Source organism: Tamandua tetradactyla, chromosome 5 (genome assembly GCF_023851605.1).
Source record: "Tamandua tetradactyla isolate mTamTet1 chromosome 5, mTamTet1.pri, whole genome shotgun sequence".
Lineage (NCBI taxonomy): Eukaryota > Metazoa > Chordata > Mammalia > Pilosa > Myrmecophagidae > Tamandua > Tamandua tetradactyla.
This window is the reverse complement of record NC_135331.1, coordinates 107,569,634-107,596,304: the sequence shown is the minus strand read 5'-3', so window position 1 is coordinate 107,596,304 and position 26,671 is coordinate 107,569,634. Positions and strand designations below refer to the sequence as shown.

At 37.9% G+C, this 26,671-nt stretch overlaps 1 protein-coding gene across 1 annotated transcript; it reads right to left on the bottom strand.

Annotated features, from left to right (window-relative positions):
• Positions 1 to 351: 351 nt before the first annotated feature.
• GLYATL3 (glycine-N-acyltransferase like 3) lies at positions 352 to 24,885 on the bottom strand. The gene is made up of 5 exons (XM_077159423.1): positions 24,808 to 24,885; positions 20,691 to 20,798; positions 19,775 to 19,901; positions 4,820 to 4,946; positions 352 to 778 (listed from the first exon to the last, which is right to left on the bottom strand). The coding sequence occupies exons 1-5, from the start codon at positions 24,883 to 24,885 to the stop codon at positions 352 to 354; spliced, it is 867 nt and encodes a 288-aa protein (XP_077015538.1).
• Between the last annotated feature and the right edge of the window lie 1,786 nt (positions 24,886 to 26,671).

Here is a 26,671-nt window from a genome sequence, read left to right as displayed (position 1 = left end):
CACCCTATTACTAACATCTTGCATTGGTGCTGCAACAATAAATGCTCCTTGCATTTATTAGAATTGATGAAAAAACATTTTTATAATTGTATTATCAACTGTAGACCATAGTTTGCATTAGGGCTCACTGTGCGGTACAGTCTTACTTTTTAAGCTTAATTTTTATTATAGTAACTTATATATGACCTAAAATTTCCCCTTTTAATCACCTTCAAATATATAACGAAGTGCCATTAATTACACTCACAATGTTGAGCTAACATCACCATCATCCATTATGAAAATCCCGATTTCATCTCCCCGCATTAGTATATTCAGAGAAAGTAAGAAAATTTCTGGAACCTCACTAGGCTAGCGGTGAGACTGGACAGAGAGAGGTGAAGGGGTAAGAATAAGCCTATAAAAACGACAAGGCAAAAACTCAGCATTGATACTCTTCAAGAGGCTTATGGATGCCACATTATCATCCAGGACATTGCCCTGAGAGGGGAATCCCCTGCTCTGCAACTTCCTGGCCAGTGTAAGGGCCACCAGCCGGCTATAACCTTTCCTGCGATGTTCAGGCAGGGTGTAGCCATGGCACATAGTGGCAAACTGGTCTGTGAGAGACCAGGAGACTGGGTTTCCCCTGTCATCACGGACGCACACACTGGGGAAGCAGGAGATGAGGTTGGCGATGTAGCGGAGACACTGCTCGTTGCCACCCCGTGACCAAGTCCTGTTGAGGAGGTCAGCATCAGCAACGCTCAGGTATGTCAGTCGTGGGGAAGACTCCATTCTAGGAGAAAATGACATAGGAGAAGAAATATGAGCTCAGAATCACATGAGCACAAAGAACTACTTCTTTTTTACACTGGTTCAAACTGAACCAGTAAAATTTCAACCAAGAAATTTTAATCCTTCCAGAGCTTCCCCTAGACCGACTCTTCTCTAGGTTAAACATCCCTAACCTTCAACTTTTCTTCCCGAAAAGGATTAAAAAAAAAAATTGAAGTAACTGCAAATAGGAAACAGAGGAGGGCCCCCAGGCTAGAACAAATTATGCCTACCCCCTCCCCTGACAGGACAGGGGGAAAACATCCTAAGGCTTCCCCTCCTTATCTTGCTGCAGCATCCTGAGGGCAGGGGATACCCTGCCCTGGGACGGGGTAAACAGTAACCCAGGCTGTTTGTACACCAGCCTCTTTTCCTTGTGACGAGTTAGGGAGGGAAACATGGGTAGAATGGAGGGTGGGAGGGCAATGAGGGAGAACATTTGGTGCTGGTAGTGTCTGCAGTGATGATGGACTTTTTCTTCTAACTTTTTTTTATCATATAATATAACATATATGCAAAACAAAGAAAGAAAAAAGCAACGGTTATCAAAGCACTCTTCAACAAGTAGTTAGAGGACTAATCCCAGAGTTTGTGATGGGCTACCATACCATCCTCTCAGATTTTTCCTTTTAGCTGCTCCAGAACGTTGGAGGCTAGAAGGAATAAGTATTTTTTTCATCATCTCAATAGACTATTTTAAAATTTTTCTGTGAGAAATAACATGTACAAAAAGAAATAAATTTCAAAGCACAGCATCTTGTTATTAGAGCCTCATCTGAGGAAAGGAGAAATGGGCCTAGAGTGGAAGCAGATAAATTTGGGGAAATGGCCTCAGCCCACCTTAGGTGGCCACCACAGGAATTTTAGCCTCCTCAACTCCACCTGCACAAAAAGACCTGCACAAAAAGACTCAGATCTGTGTCGCTACAATATACTCAGGTTCCAGGGTGGAACGAGGTGGGCTGGAGCACTAGGGAAGAGGGGTTGGGGGCTCACACCTCTCTTGTCTTCCTGGACCCCAAGGAAGGGCCACTGTCCAACCTACTGCAGGGCCTAGTAAGGTGAGGAAAGAAGAAAAGGAGGTGTGAGTCCCACATGGTGACAAGGCCATGGGTTAGCTGGGGACGTCCTCGGAACCCTAGCACCCTCCTCCATTGGCCATACCTGCTGCTGCCAGTAGGGAGTATGTCAGAGTGAGATAGGGCTTGGGTCCTTTTTAAGGCCAGGGGGATCTCCCCTAGACTGCCTTATGGAAAGCCAGAGGGAAGAGTGGAGGAAAAGGAAAGTGGCCCCAAGCCAGGAGTTCAGACAGTAATGTCCCTACCCCTAAGGGAGTGGGAATGCAACAGGTACAAAATGCAGCCAAGTGCAACATTAGCCTCATCCAGGAGGGCAAGTGTGTCTGTGTGTGTGTGTGTGTGTGTGTGTGTGTGTGTGTGTATTTGGTGCGGTTGGGGTGGTGGGAAAAGGTCACCAGGAATCAATGCCTAAGGAAAACTGTTACCCACAAGCAACCCTTCAGTGGCCCCTGGCATTATTTTTATAGGCCCTCTAACCTTCATATATTTAATTTAGTCTTACATAAGTTTTCTGTTAATTTACTGTATAAAGCCCAAACAAAAATTTAGGAATGGGTATAATTTCATAGAACTAAGATAGTATGTCACAGAAAGCCTATGGGGCTTGTTGTCCCTCGGAACTTCCTATCATACCTGAAATTATCAACATTGTAAGACCACTGTAGTGATTGCTAAGAGATTGGTAATGTCAGTTTTGCTATTACTTCCTTTATAAAGCTCAAGTTTGCGTTTTCTTTTCATTAGCTCATATTCCAGGCATACTATGGGCTCTGGCACAAGGCAATCATTTAACCACTAAATAGAGGTAAAAAATAAATAAATAAAAGCAATAACAGGCTTAATAGAATATTTAATTTAGTTTTTGAAAGTGAACTTTAAAGCCAGGGTAAACAATATCAATGCAAATAAAAACATGGTTTCAAGAGTAGTTATGTTAAAGACTATATTATATAACCTGGTATCTGAAGGCCAGGGTGTTGAAAATGATATGTTTGAGTAATGAGCTGAGTGTTAAGAAATTAGATTATTTTCTCATGCAGAAGAGATCAAGTCAAACCTGATTTTAAAAGGCCTGACTGGAATTAGAGGAAAATTATAAATGACATCACAGATAGTCTATAAGCAGACTGTGGAAAATTCTATAGGACAAATAACCTAGTTTCTTCAACAACAACAACAAAAATGTAGGAAATAAAAAAGATGATGGGGAAACTATAGGTTAAAAGACACTTAACAGACATATTACCAACTGCAGTGCATGAGCCTTATTTAGATCCTGATTCAAGAAACTGTTAAGAAACTATAATGGGAAATGGGAATACTAACTTATTTTATTTTAAGGGCATAGTGTTAAAATATATTTAAGAGGTGATACATTAGTAAAGAGTTTCAGCTTTGTTTTAAGAATCCTTATCTTTCAGTCATACACATAAAATATTTTAGGATAATGTCTGTGATATTTTCTTCAAAGTTATCCAGGAGGTAGAAAGAGTAGATAAGGTTATGATGAAATAAGATTATCCATATATTTATGGGGCATTCATTATACTATTCTCTCAATTTTCATATATATTTGAAAATATTTTTTAAAAGTACAGTTGCTTTACCATGACCTAAAGGGTCCATTATTTTCTAGCTTTAGTCTTGTTTTGTTCAACAACTCCTTCAACATACCCCTTAGAAGTAAAGAAAGCTAACATTCACAGAGGTGGGTACTTTTTAAGTATCTTGTTTCATTCTCACAAAAAGCATTTAAAGTAAGGACTATAACAATTTTTGAGGAGAAGAAATTGAGGCTGAAATAGCTTAAGCTGAAGGGACGGTAACTAGTAAGTGACAGAGCAGGGACTCCAAAGTAAAGGAAAAGAAGGATGCAAAACAAATGTTTTATGGGCCTGGACTCTGGAATGGGATTTCTTGAGATTTTTTCCTGGCTGTTTAGTTTACTCTTATGTGTTATTTCAACTATATTAAAAAAGGGAATAATAGTCCTACTGTAAAGTGTGGTGGTAAGGATTAAATAAATAGATTATACAGTAAAAAAATTTCATGACTGGTATATAATAGCTCAATATAAGTCAGTTATTTACCCCCATCCTGAAACAACAAAAACAATGACAAAAATCTTAGATTAAAAAGATAGAAATCTGGAGGGAATTGCCTGAAAATGTAGTGCTGTGTTCCAGTAGCCGTGCTTCTTGATGATGATTGAACAATGATATAGCTTTCACAATGAGACTCTGTGAATGTGAAAACCTTATGTCTGATGCTCCTTTTAGCTACTATATCAACAGAAGAGTAGAACATATGGAATAAAAATAAATAATAGGGGGAACAAATGTTAAAATAAATTCAGTTTGAAATAGTGGTAAATGAAAGCGAGGGGTAAGGGGTACGGTACGTATAGTTTTTTTCTCTGTTATCATTTTATTTCTTTTTCTGTTGTCTTTTTATTTATTTTTCTAAATTGATGCAAATGTACTAACAAATGATGAATATGCAACTATGTGATATATTAAGAATTACTGATTATATATGTAGAATGGAATGATTTCTAAATGTTTTGTTTGTTAATTTTTTTAATTAATAAAAAAAGTTAAAAAAAGATAGGAATCATTTAGAATCATTTGGGGGAGGAGGATGACAAGGAATGATTTTTTTTCTGTAATACTATGAAAGATACAGGGCCTACAAATTCATTTAGAATGTTGGATAAAGACATGGATTTGATTTCCTAGGAAGTTATGAGCAGTCAAGCATAGAGGAGAGTAAAAGAGTAAATACACATACTAACAATTTAAACTCAATCGCCCAACTCCAAGTTGCCTAAATATTCCTTAATGATATTAAGTACCCCAGTTACTGCTGTCTGTACTTCTATAGTAGAAATTCCTCCCTCAAATACAGAAAATTAATTTACATACAGGGAACTGATGTCTGGCAGAGTTGAAACAGGAGAAAAATGAACTGCTTTGAAGGAAGTTAGCTTTACATCCAACTGCTTTGAGTTGGCAACAGCTTTGGAGACAACATATAACTCATTCTGCAGCCCTGCATATAGAAAGACATAAAAAAAAAGTGTGCACATTTTATTCGAAAGAGCACAAAAGAAATTTGTTGCAGTATTTTTATACTGAGTGTCATCAATACAACCGGTTTTTCACCTTTGAATTTTCAAGTTTTGGATGGAATTCTTAAATTCTCATTGTACTGCCAATTGTGATTACTCATTATGAAGTTCTATGGATATTTCTGGTAGAAATATCCCATGGGTTTTTAGAATTTCTGCGGGAATTTTTATTTTTCTGATTTTTCAAGCTTATTTTATGCTTCTTGAGGTTAGAGGATAATGTTTTATTGCTATAAAAGTCTATGTTCTACCATACAGCTAGAAGTATAAAAGATCTTAGATGTATTTAGCTCAGCACTCCAACTTTAAAGACTTTTCCAGCCCATTGCCAAATGCCCATGAGAGAAATGAAACACAGTGTTGTTGAGATTTATCCTGAACTTAATTTACCCAGATTCCACTCATTTTTAAAATATATTTTTATTGACAAATCTTCACACACATACAGTCATATATAGTGTACAATCAATGGCTCATAATATCATCACATAGTTATATATTCATCACCATGATCATTTTTTCAGAACATCTGCATTACTCCAGAAAAGAAAAACTCATGCATCTCATACCCCTTACTCTCTCCCTCTCATTGACCACTAGTATTTCCATCCTCCCAATTTATTTTAGCCCTTATCCTCCCTATTATTTGTTTATTTTTTATCCATACTTTTTTACCCATTTGTCCACACCCCAGATAAAGGGAGCATCAGACACAAGGTTTTCACAATCACTTTCTAAAAGCTATATCTTTATACAATCTTCTTCAAGAATCAAGGCTACAGGAACACAGCTCAACAATTTCAGGTACTTCCCTCCAGCCATAAACTCCAATACACCATAAACTAAAAAGGGATATCTATATAATGCATAAGGATAACCTCCAGGATAACCTGTCAACTCTGTTTGAAATCTCTCAGCCACTGAAACTTTATTTTGTCTCATTTCTCCCTTCCTCCTTTTGGTCAAGATGCTTTCTCAATTCCTTGATGCTGGGTCTTGGCTCATCCCAGGAGACCTGTCCCAGGTTGCCAGGAAGATTTATACCCCATGTCCCATGTAGGGGGGAGGTCAGTGAGTTCACTTGCTGAGTTGGCTTGGAGAGACCACATCTGAGCAACAAAAGAGGTCCACTCATTTTTTTATAGCCATAATTTATCATCTATAAATCTTTATTTGGTACTTGTTTTGTACCAAATACTGTTGGGCAACTTTTTCGCAGTGGTACACAAGAATGGTATGATCTTTTTTCTTATAGAGTTTATAGTATGAAAGGTTAACAGCCATGCTCTGCCTCTCCAAATCCCCATCTGCTCTATCCTTCCCAATCTGTCCTCATTGAATTATCTGCACCCTGACTTTCTTACTTCCTTCCCTATCTAATGGCATATTTTCTCCCCACTGATAAGTGACTTCTCCAGCTTGGACCTAAGGCTTTCTCTTGAAAAATACGTGGTGGGAAGCCATCTTGACCAAATCTCACATCTGAGCGTTAGCTCCTGCCTCACAGAGTTAGAGTTCAGAAGATAAGCAGGACTTCAGTAAACTCTGACCAGTTAATCAATGCATTGTTAATGCTATTAAAACTATAGATGTGGATACATTAGGAAGATGGCAGCTTAATGAGGGGTGGGATTTAGTTTGTCATCCAGAGCAGCTAGTAAATAGCCAGGAACAGTACAGAAAAACTGTTGAGGCCACATCAGTGACTGTACACCAGTCTGGATAATCTGGACCAGCTGTAATCCCACCCAGAACCATGAGTTCCCCAACCTGTGGAGGTTGGTGCCCCTCCCCAACAGGCTGCTTCCCAGAGGGGAAAGGAAAGGGACTTTACTAACAGAAAGGAGCTAAGCTCCACCAAGCTCCAACTTTTGGAATTAATTAACAAATTCTGACTACTAAAAATAGGCACCCACCTCAGCTGGACCTTGAGTAAAAAGCAGAGGCTGCTGGTTTTTGCCCCAGCACAGAGGTGGCAGGGCTGATGGAAAAAGAAACAAAACAAAACAAAACAGGTTTTTATGGATTGGACAGTACAAAATATTTGAAAGGGTCCAGACCCTGAGCAAAGGAGGGGACACATAGGACTAGAAGATACACAGAGCAACATACCAACTTAAAGTCTTGATTGGCAAACCCAAGGAATGCGGGCCTTGCTCTGACAAGGATTTTTCTTTTCTTTTCTTTCTTGTGGCTGTGTTTCTATGGCTTTATTACTCTTTGCATAAAATTACAATGCTTTTCAGGCCCCAACTGCCCCAGAAAGGGTGGAATTAACTTGTCTAGAGCTTGTCTGGAGGCTGTGCCTTCCCCAGGAGAGGGGTGGGGCCCAACTCAGGTGAAATCCCACCCTCAAGGAATTCAAACATCAAGGTCTGGAAAAGTGAAACAATTAAAGCCAGCCTGCAACCTCTCCTCTGTCTCAACCATACTCCCAGCAGGGAGAGTCTGCTGAAGTTAAAGGTACCACATTATATTATGCTGGTGGGACCCGCAGGCACATTAGTGCCACATACTGAGCAGGATAGGAAAAACACAGAGGCCAGAGGCTTTGCAGGAAAGCCTTTCAACCTGCTGGGTCTCACCCTCAGGGAAAACTGACACAGGACACTCTAACCTCCAGGGATGAGACAAGTTTGGTCTGGGAAAATCTGACTGGGGTCTATAATACCTAAGTAAATCCTCCTAAGGGGGAAGAAAAAGCACCATACAGGCATGACAAGAAACAAGAAAACAAGAACTAAAAAATTATGATCTGTTAAATAAAACCTAAGCTAGAGGTCTAGAATAAGCTGAACTGAATATCAAAAAACAGATAGACAACAAAGTCATCCAGCAAGAAAATTCTAGGTAAAAAAAGTCCAAACAATCTCCAGAATAAACTAATTAAGGAAATTAAATGCCTAGATGCCAGCAAAAAATAATGAATCATACTAGAAAAATTTAAGATGTGGCCCAGTCAAAGGAACAAATGAACAATTCTAATGAAATACAGGAATTGAAACAATTAATTCAGAATGTTTGAGCACACGTGGAAAACCTCATCAAAAATCAAATCAATGAATTGAGGGAGAATATAAAGAAGGCAAGGGGTGAGGAAAAGAAGAAATTAAAAAACTGAAAAAACAAATCACAGAACTTATAGGAATGAAAGACACAGTAGAAGAGATGAAAAAACACTGGAAACCTACAATATCAACTTTAAAGAGGCAGAATATAGGATTAGTGAACTGGATGATGGGACATCTGAAATCCAACAAGTGAAAGAAAATAAAAGGAAAAGAATGGAAAAATATGATCAGGGACTGAGAATTGAATGACAGCATGGAAGAAAATGAATACCTTCTGGGATATCACATGTTGTGGGTATCCCAGAAGGAGAAGAGAAGGGAAAAGGAGGAGAAAAACTAATGTAAGAAATTATCACTGAAAATTTCCCAACTCTTATGAAACACTTAAAATTACAGATCCAAGAAGTGCAGCATACCCCAAACAGAATAGATCCAAATGGATGTACTTCAAGACACTTACTAATCAGAATGTCAGATGTCAAAGAGAAAGAGAGAATTTTGAAAGCAACAAGAGAAAAGCAATCCATCACATACAATAGAAGCCCAAATAAGACTATGCATAGATTTCTCAGCAGAAACCATGGAGGCAAGAAGACAGTGGGATGATATATTTAAGACACTAAAAGAGAAAAACTGCCAACCAAGAACTCTTTATCCAGGAAAACTGCCCTATAAAAATAAGGGGAAATCAAAACATTTTCAGACAAAAAGTCACTGAGAGAATGTGTGACCAAGAGACTGGCTCTGTAAGAAATACTAAAAGGAGCACTAAAGACTGATAGGAAAAGATAGGAGAGAGAGGTGTGGAGAAGAGTGTAGAAATGAAGACTATCAGTAAAGGTAAAAAGAAGAAAAATTAGATATGACATATAAAATCCAAAAGGCAAAATGGTAGAAGAAAGTACTGCCCTTACAGTAATAACACTAAATTTTAATGGATTAAACTTCCAATCAAAAGACATAGACTGGCAGAATGGATTAAAAAACAGGACCCAATAAATAAATCAATAAATGCTGCCCAGAGAACTCAGTATCCACATGCAAAAGATGAAAGATAATCCATATCTCACACCCTAAACAAAAATTAACCCAAAATGGATCAAAGACCTAAACATTAGATCTAAGACCATAAAACTTTCAGAAGAAAATGTAGGGAAATGTCTTATAAATCTTATAATAGGAGGCAGTTTCCTAGATCTTACACCCAAAGCATGAGCATTGAAGAAAGAAATAGATAAATGGAAACTCCTCAAAATTAAACACTTTTGTGCATCAAAGAACTTTGTTAAGAAAGTAAAAAGACAGCCTACATAATGGGAGACAATATTTGGAAACAACATATCAGATAAGGGTCTCGGTTCCAGAATATATAAAGAGATTGTCCAACTCAACAATAAAAAGACAAACAAAGCAATTACAAAATGGGTAAAAGACATGAGCAGACATGTCTCAGAAGAGGAAATACAAATGGCAAAACGGCACATGAAAAGATACTCAACTTCATTGGTTATTAGGGAAATGCAAGTCAAAACCACAATGAGATATCATCTTACACTCATCAGAACGGCCATTATCAATGAAACAGAAAATGACAAGTGCTGGAGAGGATGTGGAGAAAGAGGCACACTTATCCACTGTTGGTGGGAATATCAAATGATACAACCACTGTGGAAGGAAATTTGGCGTTCCTCAGGAAGCTAAGCATAGAATTGCCATATGATCCGACAATACCATTGCTTGGTATCTACTCAGAGGACATGAGGACAAGGACACAAATGGACATTTGCACACCAATGTTTATAGCAGCATTAATTACAATTGCCAAGAGATGGGAACAGCCCAAATGTCCATCAACAGACAAGAGTATAAACAAGCTGTGGTATATACATATGATGGATTATTATGCACCTGTAAGACTATAAAGTTATGAAGTATGTAACAACATGGATGGATCTTGAGGATATTATGCTGGGTGAGATTAGCCAGAAACAAAAGGACAAATGCTGTATGGTCTCACTGATATGAACTAACATTAATGAATGAACTTGGAGAATTTCAGTTAAGAACAGAGACCATTAGGAGAAAGACATAAGGTAGATATTGGGTAATTGGAGCTGAAGGGGCACAGATATGCAACAGTACTGATTGTAAAAATTCAGAAATTGATAGCACAATACTACCTAACTGTAATACAATAATATTAGTACACTGAATGAAGCTGAATGTGAGAATGATAAAGGGAGGAGGGCTGGGGGCCCAAATGAAATCAGAAGGAAAGTCAAATGATAAAGACTGAGATGGTATAATCTAGGAATGCCTAGAGTGTACAATGATAATGACTAAATGTACAAATTAAAAAATGTTTTTGCATGAGGAAGAATGAAGGAATGTCACTATTACAGGGTGTTGAAAATAGATGGTAATTCATATTTTAAAACCTTAACTTATGTGTGAGGCTAAAGCAAAAATGTTTATTTGGTACAAAATTTATATTTTGACTAGTGCATTTCCTAATATAACTTATGTGGACAGTTTAATTGAACACCATAAAGTACATGAAACCTTGAATAGAGTATGAGATTTTTGAGGTTTGTCCAGAGTAATGCCCCGATAAATCCCAGAGTGATTTGAACAGTGAATAAAAAATATTTGCAAAATCCCTTGGAGGGAATGGTGAGAAAGGGGGAAAATTCAACTTCCCCATTTGGAGAATTCTTGATATTCTCACAAGCAGTGGGGACAATCAAATCAATAGGCCAAGCCTTTAATCTTTGAGTTTGTTCATATGAAACTTATTTCTGCAAAGGATAGGCTAAGCCTACCTAAAATTAGGTCTAAGAATAACCCACAGAGAACCTCTTTTGTTGTTCAGATGTGATGTCTCTCTCTCAGCCAACACAGTATGCATACTCACTGCCCTCCCCCTCTCTATGTGGGACATGACTCTCAGGGGTGTACACCTCCCTGGCAATGTGGGACAGAAATCCTAGAAACAACTGGGGCTCAGCATCAAGGGATTGATTGCCACCCGACCCCAATTTTTACGGTAATCAATTCCTTGTTTTTCTTTATAGTTTTATCATTCAAGTGCATATCCTTAAACATTATTGTTTAATTCTTCCTTCTTAAATGTGTGGTCTTTTGGTCTATAAAATGCCTTTCAATCCCTACACCCTCCCGCCCCTCCTTTTTAGTTTCTTTCAATTTCTTTGTTAAAGAATCCAGTTGTTTGCTGTGTAGTTTTCATAGTCTGGGTTTGCTGATTGCATCTCTGGGATGTTGCTGACTGTATCTGTGCTGTTTTGAAGCTGTGGTGTACCCAAGAAAAGCCAAGTCCTTTAATCCTCATTCAGTATTACTGGGTGGGAGCTTTTTGATTATCCATGGAGATGTGACCCACCCAATTGTGGGTGGTAACTTTTGTTTATATGTTTTCCATGGAGGTGTATCTCCACCCATTCAAGTTGGCGTTGCTTACTGAAGCCCTTTAAGAGGAAACCATTTTGGAAAAAACTACAGAGACCATGCCAGTGACCTTTGGAGATGAAGAAGCAAAATGCCCCTGGGGAAGCTTCATGAAACAAGAAGCCTGGAGAGAAAGCTAGCAGATGTTGCCATGTTTGCTATGTGCCTTTCTAGTTGATAGAGAAGCCTTGAGTATTGGCCTTCTTGAACCAAAGTATCTTTTCCTAGGTGCCTTAGATAGGACATTTCTATAGCCTTGCTTTAATTTGGGTATTTTCACAGCCTTAGAACATGTAAACTTGCAATTTAATAAATTCCCCCTTTTAAAAGCTGCTCCGTTTTGGTACATTGCATTCCAGAAGTTTGCAAAATAAAAACAGTGTCTTTCTGTCCTCAATAGGGTACAGCTTTTACCAATTACTTTTACTTTTCCAATTGGAGAAAGGAATTTCCATTTATTTTCTACCTCTGTCAACCCCAACTCCCCACATTTAGCTTTATCTCCTTAGAAGGAGAGGAAATCATTTACTGGATATTCCAGAACTTAGGATATTCATTAGACCAATGAGTGGCTAGGCTTTTGAAATTTTCAGGTTAATGGTGATGTAGGAAAGCCCTCATTCTTTCATGCAATCAGTAGTGAGCAAAAGGCCTGATGTGTCCAAGTTATACTTTTCATTTCCTACCCTCACATGGTAAACACAACATAGGATAGGGGAGGCTGATTTGGGGTTTAGATATTCAATCAAAGTTTATGTGTTTATGTAAATATGCTGGCATATTTGGGTATACATATATAGATCCATGAGAAAATTCTTTGGTAGTTAGAAGTTTTACTTAAATTTTTTTGTTAAACCATGTTCTTTAATTTAAAAAAATTTAATTGTGATAGCATAAATAGCATAAAATTTGCCATTTTAATCAAGTTTAAGTGCACAATTCATTGGCATTAATTACTTTTACACTATTGTATTATCATCACCTGTTTCCATTTCTGAACCTTTTTAATAACCCAAAAAAGAAACTCTTTTACCACTGGGTATACTTGGCATTAACCATTAAGCAATACCTCTTCATTTCTCCTCCCTCAACCCCTGGTTACCTCTAATATATATTCTATCTCTATGAATTTATTTATTATAAATATTTTATATCAGAGGAATCATAATATTTGTACTTTTGTGTCTGGCTTATTTCACTTAGCATAATGTTTCCAAGGATCATCTGTGTTGTAGCATGTATAAGAACTTCTTTCCTTTTTATGGTTGAACAGTGTGCTGGTTTGAAAGGATTTGTGTACCCCAGAAAATCCATGTTTTAATCCTAATCAATTTTATGGGAGCAACGGTTTCTTCTAATCCCTATTCAGTACTATTAGGTTATCTCCATGGAGATGTGACTCAATCACTTGTGGGTATTAAATTTAATTAGATGGAGATGTGTCTCCACCCATTCTATGAGGGTCTTGAGTAGTTTACTGGGATCTTACAAAAGAGGAGACATTTTTTTGGAGAGAATACCTTTTGAGAATGACAAGAAAGCCACAGCAGAGCTGAGCAGAGCCCAAAGGCCAAGATAAGCACAGAGTCCACCAGCCAGTGACCTCTGGAGATTCTGAGAGAGCAAAGAAGGATGACAGAATGAGAGAGACATGAAACAGAATCCACCAGCCAGCAACCTTTGGAGATGAGGAGAATGCCCCTGGGGGAGCTTCATGAAGTAAGAGGACTGGAGAGGAAGCTAGCAGATGATGCTGTGTTTGCCATGTGACTTTTCAGATGAGAGAGAAACCATGACTGTGTTTGTCATATGCCTTTCCACTTGAGAGAGAAACCCTGAACTTCATCAGACTTCTTGAATCAAGGTATCTTTCCTTGGATGCCTTAGATTGGACATTTCTATAGACTTGCTTTAATTGGGATGTTTTCACAGCCTTACAACTCTAAACTTGTAACTTATTAAATTCCCCTTTTTAAAAAGCTATTCAATTTCAGGTATATTGCATTCCAGTGCCACCAAACTAGAACAAACAGTATTTCAGTGTATGGATATAGCATATTTTGTTTATCCAGTCATTGGTTGATTGACACTTGGTTTTCTTCCAGCTTTTAGGTGTTGTGAATAATGCTGCTATAAGCTTTGGTGTATAAATATCCGAGTTTCTGCTTTCAATTCTTTGATTCTTTAGTGTATGTCTAGAAATGGGATTTTTGGGTCACATAGTAATTCTATGTTTAACTTTTTTGAGGAACCACTATTTTAGTTTGATAATGCTGCCAGAATGCAATATACCAGAAATGGGTTGGCTTTTATAAAGGGGATTTATTAAGTTACAGGTTTACAGTTCTAAGGTTATAAAAATGTCCAAACTAAGGCATCCAGAGAAAGGCCGATGGTGTCCGGAACACCTCTGTCAGCTGGGAAGACATATGACTGTTGTTCATTGGTCCCTGTTCCTGGTTCCATTGCTTCCAGCTTCTGATTACAGTGGCTTCCTTTCTAAATGTCTGTTGGTCCTGACTGAGGTGTTTCAGAGTGAAATCTGGATTTCATCTCTTAGCTTCTCTCCAGGTTCAGGCTTGCTTAGTATCTTATGGAAAGGCACATGGTGACATCTGCTGGGCTCTGGTTCCTGTCTAACTTCTATCAGCTCTTTCATCTCCTGATGTGTCCCGGGGCTTCTGCATTTCCAAATGTCTGTGTCCCAGCATCTATGCTTTCTCTATCAGCACTCCAAGCATCTCAAAATGTCTGCATCTCTGTTGCTTCTGAAGCAAATCCAAAATGCTTCCCTTTTTAAAGGACTCCAGTAAACTAATCAAGACCCTCATTGAATGGGCGGAGTCACATGTCCATCTAATCAAAAGGCCACAACACAGTGGGATGTTACTTCTACATGGAAGTAATCTAATCAAAGAATCACACCACAATTGAGTGGGTCAGTCTCCATGGAAACAACCTAATCAAAGGTTTCCACACTAAACAATAGGTCTGCACAAGATTGCATTAGGAAAAGAGCATGGCTTTTCCGGGGGACAGAACTTTCAAAGTAGCACAACCACTAAAGTGTTTCCCGCACTGCTCTACCATTCATGCTCTATAATACACAAGTGTTCCAATTTCTCCACATTCCCACCAACCCTCATTATTTTCTTTATTATTATTATTTTTAATAATGGTCATCATAGTAGGTAGGAAGTAGTATATGTATATTTGATTTGCATTTTCCTAATGCCTGTCATGTTGAGTATCTTTTCATGTGCTTTTTTGGTCATTTGTGTATGCTTTTTTGGAGAAATGTCTTTTCAAATTTTTGCCCATTTTTTAATTGGGTTGTTTGTTTTTTCTGTAGTTGAGTTGTAGGAGTTCTTTATATATGCTGGATATCAAATCTTTATTAGATATTTGACTTATAACTTTTCCTCTGATTTGAGTTGTTGAGTTGTTGTCTTTTACTTTTTTGTTAATGTCTTTTGGTGCCCCAAACTTTTTAATTTTGATTTAACTACTTTTTTTATTCTTCTTCTTGTTCTTTTTCTTTTTTTTAGAGCAAATAGGTAGAATATTTATAGGTAGAATATTTATTGAGTACACATGCTGAGAAGGAGCATATGGGGCATAAGGGTATTCTTGCAAGAAGATAGAGGCAAGAGGCAATTGGCAATGTGGGGCGATTTGTTTTTACAGATTAACTTTGCTTCATTTACTTCCATCCACCTTCCTTATTTGAGGTCCTTCTTTCCACCCTCTGTTCCCTCCAGGGCAGTGCCTAGTGTTTAGATAGTGAGGAGAAACCATTGTTCAGGCTGGCCCCAGGCAGTGAGGACTGGAGAGCTGATGCTGCAACAAGTAGAGGGAAAGAGTGCTTGCGTACTCATTTTAAGACAAACAGGGGCAGGATTGTTTAAAGGCTCTCACAGGCTTAGCTCACATCAATCAGGATAGCCAAGACTTTTTGCTTATCCTACAAGTCTCACTTCTGGCTTTCAGGGGGAGATACTTCTATTGGAATGGACCCAATTCCCCTGGGACAAAACCAGAGGTAACTCCCTAGAATGTCAAAGACTACACCTTGTTTGTTCAAGTCCTTAGCCCAAAATTCTGTATTGTAAAAGATGGAATGTCTTAGAAGGCATTGAAAGCCAGACAGAGAGCCAAGCAAGAAGCAAAAGCAAAAGCACACAGCCAAGATGTCCAGTACTCACCAGTCCAGATGTTTAGAAAAGAGAAGTAACTCCTAACTGACTCACCAAAATATGTTGCCAGCTTATGGCTTCCAGGTTCTTCATTGTGCCACAAAAGAAAATAATTCAAGAGCACAGCACAGATAGAGCAAGTAGGTAGAAAATTTGTTGAGTACATGTGCACAGAAGGAGCATGAGGAACCTCTTGCAAGAGCAAAGAGGCAAGAGGCCTGTTGCTTGCACTTATGGTTTCATGCCTAGGAATCCATTGCTTAATATAGGGTCCTGAAGATTTTCCCTTATGTTTTCTTCAAAGAGTAAAACCAAAACTTACTATATGTAGTGCTATTATGTAGGCCACTGATACATTCTGTGTTAATTTTTGTAAATGGGTTCACTTTCATTCTTTTGCATGTGGATATCCACTTTTCCAGAACCACTTGTTGAAGAGATTATTCCTTCCTCATTGAGTGTACTTGGCACCAGCATTTGGCAATAAGATGTATGGGTTTAATTCTGATATCTGTTTGATTGCTCAGTTCTATTCTATTGGTTGATGTGCTCGTTTGAAGCTGTTACATATCCCAGAGAATGCCATGCTCTTTTAATTCATACTTGTGGGTGCAGACCTGTTGTGGGTGGGACCTTTTGGTTAGGTTATTTCAATTGAGATGTGACCCACCCATTCAAAATGGATCTTAGTCCTTTTACTGGAGGATCAGGGAAAGAAAAAGCCCAGAAAGCTCAGGGAGAAACATTCAGATAAGTTTGGAGAGAGCTTAGAGTAAAAGCCCAGGCAGAGAGAGAGAAGTCTCAGACATGGTAAGAAGGGACTCACAGAAGTTCAGAGAGGAGGCCACTGGAATCAGGAGTTGAAAGCAACAAGACCTGGGAGTGAAAGACCAGCAGATGCTGCCCATATGCCTTGTTATCTGACAGAGGAACCCTGGATGACAATAGCCTTTCTTCAGAGAAGGTATCGTTCTGTGGTTGCCTTAATTGGGATATTTTCATGACCTTAGAAGTGTAGATTTGTAAAACTAATAAATCCCCATTGTAAAGGCCAACCCATTTCTGGTATATTGCATTCTGGCAGCTTTAGCAAACCGAATATGTCTGTTTCTGTGCCAGTACCATGCTGTTTTCATGACTGTAGTGCTGTAGTAAGTTTTGAAATAGGGAAGTGTGTGTTCTCTGACTTTGTTCTTTTCAAGATGGCTTTCAAGGTATGTCAGGTATGTCAGTTTGAAGCTATGATGTAGCCCAGAAAAACCATGTCTTTTAATCCTCATTCAGTATTGCTGGGAAGAATTTTTTTGATAGTTTCCATGGAGATATGACCCACCAAATTGTGGGTGGTAACTTTTGATTAGATGGTTTCCTTGGAGATATGTCTTTAACCACCCATGGTGGGGTTTCTTACTGGAAACCTTTAAAAGGGAACCATTTTGGAAAAAGTTTTAAAGCCACCAGAATCAACAGACCCAACAGAATGACAAAGCACCAAGGAAGTTGTTGGAGAAGCCTGGAGGGAAAGCTAGCAGATGTTACCATGTGCCTTTCCAGTTGAGAGAGAAACTGTGAACATCATTGGCCTTCTTGAACCAAGATATCTTTTCCTGGATACCTTAATTTGGACATTTTTATGCCTTAGAATTGTAAACTTCCAACATTCAATTCCCCTTTCTAACAGTCATTTTGTTTCTGGTATATCACATTCCAGCAGCTTGCAAACTAAAATGCAAGGCTTCTTGTCATTCCACATGAATTTATTTTTAATTCAACTTTACTAGAGTTTAAATATTAGAATCTTACAAGATTCTCCAGATACTAATAACATGGAATTTTGTTTTTCCATTGTTATTTCTTACATGTGCGTACACTAACTCAAGAAGGAACTGTAGATGGACAAAGGTTGAGGATAGGATTCAGGCACTAAAATCCCACTAAGAACTCTTAAAAGTGAAGCCACCAGATATTTGTCCTGTAAATTTTGTGATTTATATGGGGCTGAAATTGGGGTGGGTAGGGTTGGAGGGATAGTAGAGTAGCAGGGTAGTAAAGAGATAGGAATTTAGTGATGAAATATCACTAGGTTGCTTAGTCTGCTCATATTGGTGCAGATCTGACAGGGCAACACAATCCTCACTGGAACATGAAACAGCAAGATGCCATACCCCACAAGGAGCACTCACATATATAAAAGATCTCCAGTCAACCCAGTGATTATACAACTGACAAACTCAGACATCACAAGACAATAGACTTCACTTAGAGACTTTGCTTTTGCATTAAGGGACAAAAAAACAGTTTGGCTTTAAAAAATCTACTCCATTTCTTCCCTTCCACACCTCATCCCCTAGAGGTTACTCTTTTTGTTTCCTAGGCTTCTGGAAGCAGAAACCATGAAATGGATTGGCTTAAACAATGGGAATTTATCAATTTAAAGACTCAGGCTGGAAAACTGTCAAAATTAAGGCATTATCAAGGTGATGCTTTTTTTTCCCTAAAGACTGGCTCCTGGTGATCCTTGTTCTTTTGTCACATCGTAAGGCAGATGGCAGTATAAGCTGATCTCTACCTTCTGTTTTGGTTGCATAAATTTCTGCTTCTTCCTTCCACAGCTTTCCCTCTCTCTTTGTATTCATTCAGTTTATAAAGGGATCCAGCAATAGAATTAAGATCCATCTTGAATGAAGTGGGTGACACTTCAACTGTATAGTCTTTATCCTTTTTTTAAAATCAATTTTGAAGATCCTACCAAAATCACATAAATGAATCACCCACTGGAGATGACAAATTACCAACATCTGAATGAACACTTCACCAGCCGTATGAGCCCTGATTTTAACTATTTTCTTTTCTCATGGTGATTCTTCCAGTTTGAAGCTGTTATGTACTCCAGAAAAGCCATGTCCTTTTTCCAGATCCAATCTTGTGGGAGCAGCCACATTTCTTTAAATCCTGATTCAATATTGTGGGGTGGAAACTTTGATTGGATTGTTTCTATGGAGATGTGACACACCCAATTTGTGGGTGTGGCCTTTTGATTAGCTGGAGCTGTGACTCCACCCATTTAAGATGGGACTTAATTAGTTTACTAGAGTCCTTTAAAAGGGGAGAGATTTTGGAGAAAACACAGTTGCTTCAGATCCAACAGAGATGCAGACATTTGGAGGTGCTTCGAGTGCTGACAGAGAGGAGATGCCTGGTCAGGGATGATTGGATATTCAGACCCCAGCAGACAGAAGGGGAGAAGAGATAGATGGAGGGGAGAACACCATCTGATGATGGAAGCAGAGACTGAAGTGCTGCAGCTGCACACCAGGGATCACCAAGGATTAAGGACAAACTTCCTTAAGCATAGTAAAGGCAAGGAAGGATTCTCCCCTACAGATTTAGAGGGGGCATAGCCTTTCTGACATCTTGATTTCAGACTTCAAGCCCAAGACTGTGAGGTGATACATTTTTGTTGTTTTAAGCCACTAATCTGTGGTAGTTTATGGCCACCGTAGGACAATTATACAACATGCTATGCAGATCTATTGATTACCTCTCTCCCAAATAATCTTCTTAGGAAAGAAAAAATAAGCTTATCTATTGACTCAGACTGAAAGTTATTTAAAAGGCTAAGGAAAGGGTTAATAGAGCAATAAGGAAAAATATGCAGTGATACCTGCTAACATCCATATTACTGTAACAGTAGAAAGAACATGTCATTTTAAAGCAGTCGCATTTAATGGCTTCCCCTAGCCCTAATGCCTATCCTCATTAGGAATAGCATATAATTGTTCATACAAAACTGTAATATGTAAATTGTAAATACATAAAATGTATGTATATATATGTGTATGTGTTTCTGCATATATATGAAAGTGTTTATATATATATATATATATCATATTTATTATATGTATATCTTTATCTATCTATCAACCTACCTCCCTACCAACCTACCTACCTGATACATAGGATGAAAAAGAGAAAAAATGACTGCCCTGTGTACGGACATCTTACACTTGACCTCACCTTGTATTTGGAAAACCTGGTCCCAGTTGATAACATCACATTCTTCCAACAACTGTTTGTAAGCCCTGACATCCTTGTAGAAAACAGCATAGGCATTTGTATAATGGTCCAGGTTATCTCTCTCAGCCTAGGATAGAGGACAGAATCATACAAATCTAAAATATATCCTTTGGACAGCCCAAATCTTAGCAAATTTAGATATTAGCCAGACATATCTAGATACTTTTCTACCAACTAAATTAAGCAATAGATAAGTGGGCATGTCTAATATGCTGCACTGAGAAGAATAAAAGGAATTTGGGGACTTTTGCTCTATTGTTTTTTCTGGAAAGATATTTCATCCAAGATGTTTTAAAATGTTCATTTCATATTTTTCTAGGATTGGTTTATCAAGGAGTTTCTCTTATTGGTTGACTATATATAACACATACATTTATGAAAATGTATGTATTATAGGAGGTCCTCAATGGCTCCTCCTATAATAATTCTATTAAACTCTCAGACTTTCCTAACTTGGTCAGGGCAGTGCATCTTTGGTCACTTGGGCCTCTTTGTTCTCAAAGAGGGAATGGGACAGATGGTGTCTTCAGTCTTCTATATTTTACCCACATGACCACAGTCATCACACACAGGGAATTATACATCCAGTAGAATAACTTGTCTGTACAAATCAGTCATATTTGCTTCATGCGTCTAGAGATTTTGAAACACTAAGGAAACACTTTATTGAATACATTTAGACTACAGGTTTTCTAAATGGCTGACACTTCAGAGCCAGTCCAATTAGGACCTAATGGTGAAATACATAGCTTGTTGGCGTAACCTATATGGCTACTATGGTTCTATAAGCCCTTAACCTAATCTTTTCTTTCACTTGATGCTAACTCCTTTGTTTTTATGTCTTTCAGAACTGTACCTCTCTCTGCCGCCGGGTGATGACAACTTTGAAATCTGGCCATGAATCCAACACCACTTCCTTTTGAAAGGGATTTCCACGATTTATGTTCATCACTGCTCCATAAACCTGAGCCAGAGAACCCAGAGGGACAAGTCAACAACACTACTACTTGTTTCAGTTGTGTATTAGCATCTTCACTTCTTGTCTTATTATACAATTATGATCATGAGAGGGAAAATTATATGTATACATGCACACATATGCACAACACACACAAATCTACTGCCTGTTATTCCTTCAGAGTACATGAAAAACTGGTAGAAAAGTCTATGAAATCCTATGAAAACTCTCCCCAAACCTACAGTTCTTTACAGTACTATGGTGAGAATTATCAGATGATAGCCTTTTTTTTCAGACGATAGACTTTAGTGGTGGATTGAATTGTATATCTCATTTTGAATATGTTCTTGGACTTGGTCCACATACTGGTGGGTGTGGCACCATTGTAAATTTCATCTCTTAAAGATGTTACTTCAGTGAAGGTGTGGCCCAGCTGAGTCAGGTTGGGCTTTAATCTGAATTACTGGTGACCTTTATAAACAGAATGAAATTCAAATGTAGAGAAATAAAGCCACAGGAAGAGGCCAGAAGTTAACAGAATCCGGAAGAGAAAGAAGAAATCGCCATGTGCATTGCTATGGGACAGAAAAGCTAAGGATCAAGGATTGCTGGCAGCCAGCTCCAGAATGCCACAGTCTTCAGGAAGAAAACATTGCGTTGCTAATAATACCCTGATTTTGGACTTCTCCTAGCCTCAAAATTGTTGGCCAATAAATTCTCATTTTTTAAGCCACCCCATTGTCTGGCATTTGTTTTATTAGGAGGAAAACTAAGATAACTGACTAGATGGGTATTTAGCACACATGTCAGCAATAAATACTTATGAATCAGAATCTGATATATAAATTTAGGACTCATACATCTTTAAAAACTTCCGCAGATAATTTTGATACTTAGCTGTTTTTGAAGGTCACTGTACTATCTGATCATAATCTGTGCAATGCAACTATTCCTTCAATGCTGACTACAATTTAACATCATATGAGGGTGAAACAATCCCTGTCCCTGCAAAAAAAATAAACAAACAAACAAAAACCCAAGGCCTTCATTTCAGATTTAATAAAGCAAAAGCATTCCTTGAGGTTCCTGATTGTCTTATTCATTATGATATCCATGGAGCGTCACATAGCTGATCAAATGTTTGTTGATTGAACAATATTGGAGGGATATTAAAAATTTCTTCTGTGACCTTTCACATTTTTTCCCCACTAGGAGGAAGAGATATTTGTGGTATGAATTTTTCATATGTCATATGTGTGTTTAGACAGGATGGAAAAAGTTGTGGTGGTAATGAGGTCAGCAATAGGCCAATGTTCATAGCAGCGTTTTCATAATAGGCAAGAACTGGATACAGCCTAAATGTCAATCAACAATGGAATAGATTTGAAAACAGCAATGAAAATGAGTAACCACTACATGGAATATTGAGGATGAATTATACAAACAAAATCTTGAGTAAAAGAAGATAGCTATAATGGGATACTAATTGCATGATTCAGTTTATATTATATTAAAAAACAGGTAAATACTAAATAATGGCTTTTGAAGTCACGATAGTGGCTACCTTTGGAAAGGAGGGACAAAGAGCATTTGGAAGAAAGCATCTGGGATGGGAGATATTGGAAGTAATGTTGTTTCCTGATGGGAGTGGGTGTTACACATGCATTTACTTTGTGAAAATTCATTGACCTGCATAATTAAAGAGTGTGTACTTTCTAGTATATGCTATACTTTAATGAAAAAATTTAAAGTATAAAGACATTGTAATCGATAGCACAACTCCTTTATCATTATCTTAGTCTAAATCACTCACTTAACCTCAATGCCCTGAAAATTATCTGATTTTCTTCTGCCTTCATCAATCAGAGCCCTCACTAATCCTCTCATAGAAGGTGTCTTTCCAAATTCAATCGGGTTTATTCTAATGTGTAATCATTTATTCTAATGTGGCTGCTCATTTTATGTATGTAGTGAAAAATTTGCCAAAATGGCTTCACACAAGTAAACTGTACATCTTTATTCAAGAATGGAGCTTAAATACTACGGGAATGTTCAGAAGGTGCTGGGGATGAATCGTGTCCTCCACAACAGGCATGCTCAGATCCCAGCGTGGATGTGAACTCATTCATAAATAGGACCTTTGATAATATTATTAATTAAGGTGTGCCTAGTCTGAAGAAAGGCAGACTTTGATCCAACATGGCTGAAATCCTTATAAACAGAGGAAATTCAGACATAGAGGGGGAGTTATGGGAAGCAAGAAGCTGAAAGTCAACAGAACCCAGAAGAAAAAAAGGAGAAGGTGCTGACATATACCTTGCCATGTAACAGAAAAGTCAAAGACTAAAGATTGCAGGCACTCAGTTCCAGAATGCCACAGTCTTCTGGGAGAAAGTATCACCTTGCCAATGCCTCAATTTTGGACATCTCCTAGCCTCAAAACCACGAGCCAATAAATTCCCATTGTTTAAGCCAACCCATTGTATAGTATTTGTTTTTACAGCTGGGACAGTAAAACAGTAGGTTAAAAGAAGCAAAATCATTTCAAAATGCAGCTTGAGAAAGAAAAAACATAACCTGTTTGTTTAAGATTTAGAACCAAGTGATAGACTTGCCATTGGTTAAAAGCAATTAGCAAGCAAACAAACAAGTCAATCCTTCCAGAAGCTATTTATTCTATTCAGTGGAGTGTTCAATGGAGACAGGGAGAGTAGCTAGGGGAAGTAAAGATGTTGGAGAAATGAGCAGTTAGAATTTGTGAAGGAAATCTGAAGGGATATTTAATCACTTAAACACAATGTGACTTACCTGGGATTATAAAAAACAAAGCCATAAACCCCAAAGAATGGAGGAAGAGTAAGCAACAAAAACATCTTTATCCATCTTTTTTATTCCAGAAGGACAGAGTGTAGCTGAAAGGGCATTTTGAAAGTATGGTTAAGGAAACAAAGCCAGATTTTAGGTAATAATGCAGTAAGTGAAGTGGGAGGGATAAAGAGACAATGTATGTAAAGTGAGACGCTGGGAATAACAAGAAAAGCAGCTATTAAAGAGAAGATTATAACACAGAGAAGGCATTGATTTTTATCTACATGTTCTATTTTTTAACTCTCATTTCAAATGGTATTTTTAGAGGCAGACATTTCAAAAGGACACTAACACCCTAGCACTTAAGAGTTGAAAAAGTAACTCAGTAACCTCATATGTTACTGTGAAATTGCAAAATTAATACCTGCCTATTCAAAAAGTTTTTATGAAGCTTGAATTAAATACTGTGAAAGATATTTAAAAAATTATATGCACAAGTCAAATCATGTCATCTAATCAGAATTTCTAAAGAAAGACCAATGACTTGTCTCTTTTGGGTAATATGCAACAAACATTTGAAAACCACTGTCCTATGGCTGTGTCTTTGCTCAAAAAACTCAGTCCTCAAAAATACTTTCACTGTACTCTGTACTTCTTTCCACAAAATGCTTGTAATAATTCAAATCTCAAAGATATATCAGTCATCTTTGATTAATGTTGTCTCCCACAGTAGCCCCTAGTTATCAGCAGGCCCTCCTAGACTTTGAGGAGACCATAACAGATGACCAACAAAGCCGTTGAAAACACTTCAAAAATAAAGATATTGAAAGAACCAGAAAGATTTTTTTTAGGACAATTTCTAAACTTCAGTTCCATTGTTTACCTAGTTATAGTCTCACCAGCAGTGCCATCCAATTCAACCCTTCTGCCATTTTAAAAAAAATTAGAATTCTAATTTACTTTAGAAATAATCTAGCCCAACATTAATTAAATTTCCCTAAGAAACATCTATAGTGATTGTCAAAAATATAATTGTCTAGGCCTCATCCATCACCGTTAAATCAATCTGTAGTGGGAGAGATCTGAGAAATTGTAAGTCAACAAGTGCTCCCCAGAGTCTTATCATCAGGAAAATCGGGGAAATAGTTATGTCAGACATTATTTCACAGATTAATAAAATAAAATAAAACTTTCCACTTAATAGTACCTTGAGTGATTCAGGAAAGTGACTCTTCAACATTTTCTCCAGCATCAGCAATTTGGTGGAACAGTTTAGTAACAACATCTTCTACAGAGTTCCTGCAATTTCACACTTAATTAGAGACCTGAAGGTATACGTCAATTTTTGCTTGGTCAGGTTTTAACCTACCTAAGAAAACTCTTGTAATCCTGTTTTCAGTAAGTATAATTCTGACTGCCGTTGTTCCCTCTAGGAAAGGAGGAAGATGCAGAGGCTCTGGGAGGAGTAAATCAGAGAACATATGGAAATGGAGAGTGCTAATGACCAAATCCTGGAAAGATGTATCTACCGTGCACTATTTCTTCCTATAATACATGGAATACTAAGTACTAGGGTCCAGAAACCTCCTGGATCTTCTGGTGATACCCTAAACTCTTCCATCAGGGCATTTTTAACAGTTGTACTTTTACATTTCTTTGTGTTTTCTTTGATTCAAATCTGTCTCTTCAAGTAGCCTGTGAGTTGCATGTAGATGGGGGGCCACATTGCTTTGAGCTCCACTGAATTCCCAGTACCTGCCACAGTAATTGGCACATAGTAGAGGCACTCTAAATATTAGCTGAGTGGATGATCTGAAGCCCAAGATAAGAATCTTGGAATTAAGTGGAGATATTTCTTTTTCACAATGAGGGGAAGAAACCAGGAAAAGACCTAAGTGGGTCAGATGGTTATAAGGAACAACTTGGAGAAATGCCTACATTGAAGATGAAGAATAAGGGCAGGCAGAGGCCTAGACTCACTGAAGCCTAATAAAATTAAAGAGGGAAGAAAGGGACTACATTTTCATATTAATGTATGTCATCTACTCCATTCTCATGCAATCACATTTTCTAGATTTTGGGTTCCACCCCCCCTGCTTTGTTCCAAAGAAAATTTATTTTTCCAACATTCCAACCAGGAATTGAATTAAAAAAATATTTTTCTATATTCAATATAATGAATCTCATCCACTTACTCTTAGCTAGGTAGCAGGATGACAAATATATTTCAGCTAAATCTGGTCCTTCTGGGATGGTGGTGGAGAACTGAGATCATTCCTTTACAGCATTTTCCAGATGGAGAAAACTACTTAACTTCTCTGTGTGGCATATCTTTGTGGCTAAAAGATACTTAGTGTTTAATTGTGATCTACCTAAAATCCACTGTGAAGCTATATTATATAGTTTATGTGACTCTGCACAATTACCTGAATTTCTAGAAAGCGCATTTCTTATGAACAAACCTGTGGGCTCCAGTTTCCTGAGTGGCATACCTGAGGTATTCTCTACAAAAGTCAGAAGAGATACCAAGTGCCAGGGTATCACCAGAAGATCCAGGAGGTCTCTGGACCTTACTACTTGGTCTTCAAAAGGATCAAGTTTCCAAATGTCAGGATTGACAAAGAAAGGAGATGTGAAGCATTCACCTTTTCACAATAATACCAGCTTGACTTTTCACTCACTAATGTTATCTCTAGATACAGTTTTTTTTTTTTTTTTTTTTTTAAGGAAAGACAGAGAGAAGGAAGGAAGGATAGAAGGAAGGAAGGAAGGAAGAAAGGGAAACATTTTTAGACATTTTCTTGTTTTTATTGTATTCTGTTTCTCCGTTTTTGTTACATGGGCTGGGGCCGGGAATCGAACCGAGGTCCTCCGGCATAGCAGGCAAGCACTTTGCCCGCTGAGCCACCGCGGCCCGCCTCTAGATACAGTTTTAACTTCTTAGTAGTCAAAGCTCTCTATCATCGGGTATCAGTCTGTCTTTCTAGACTAATTTCTAGTTGTTACTCTTTATTTACCTGTGCTTCTCCAAAAAATCAACTTCTACCTCCTCCTGATTACATCCATCAGAT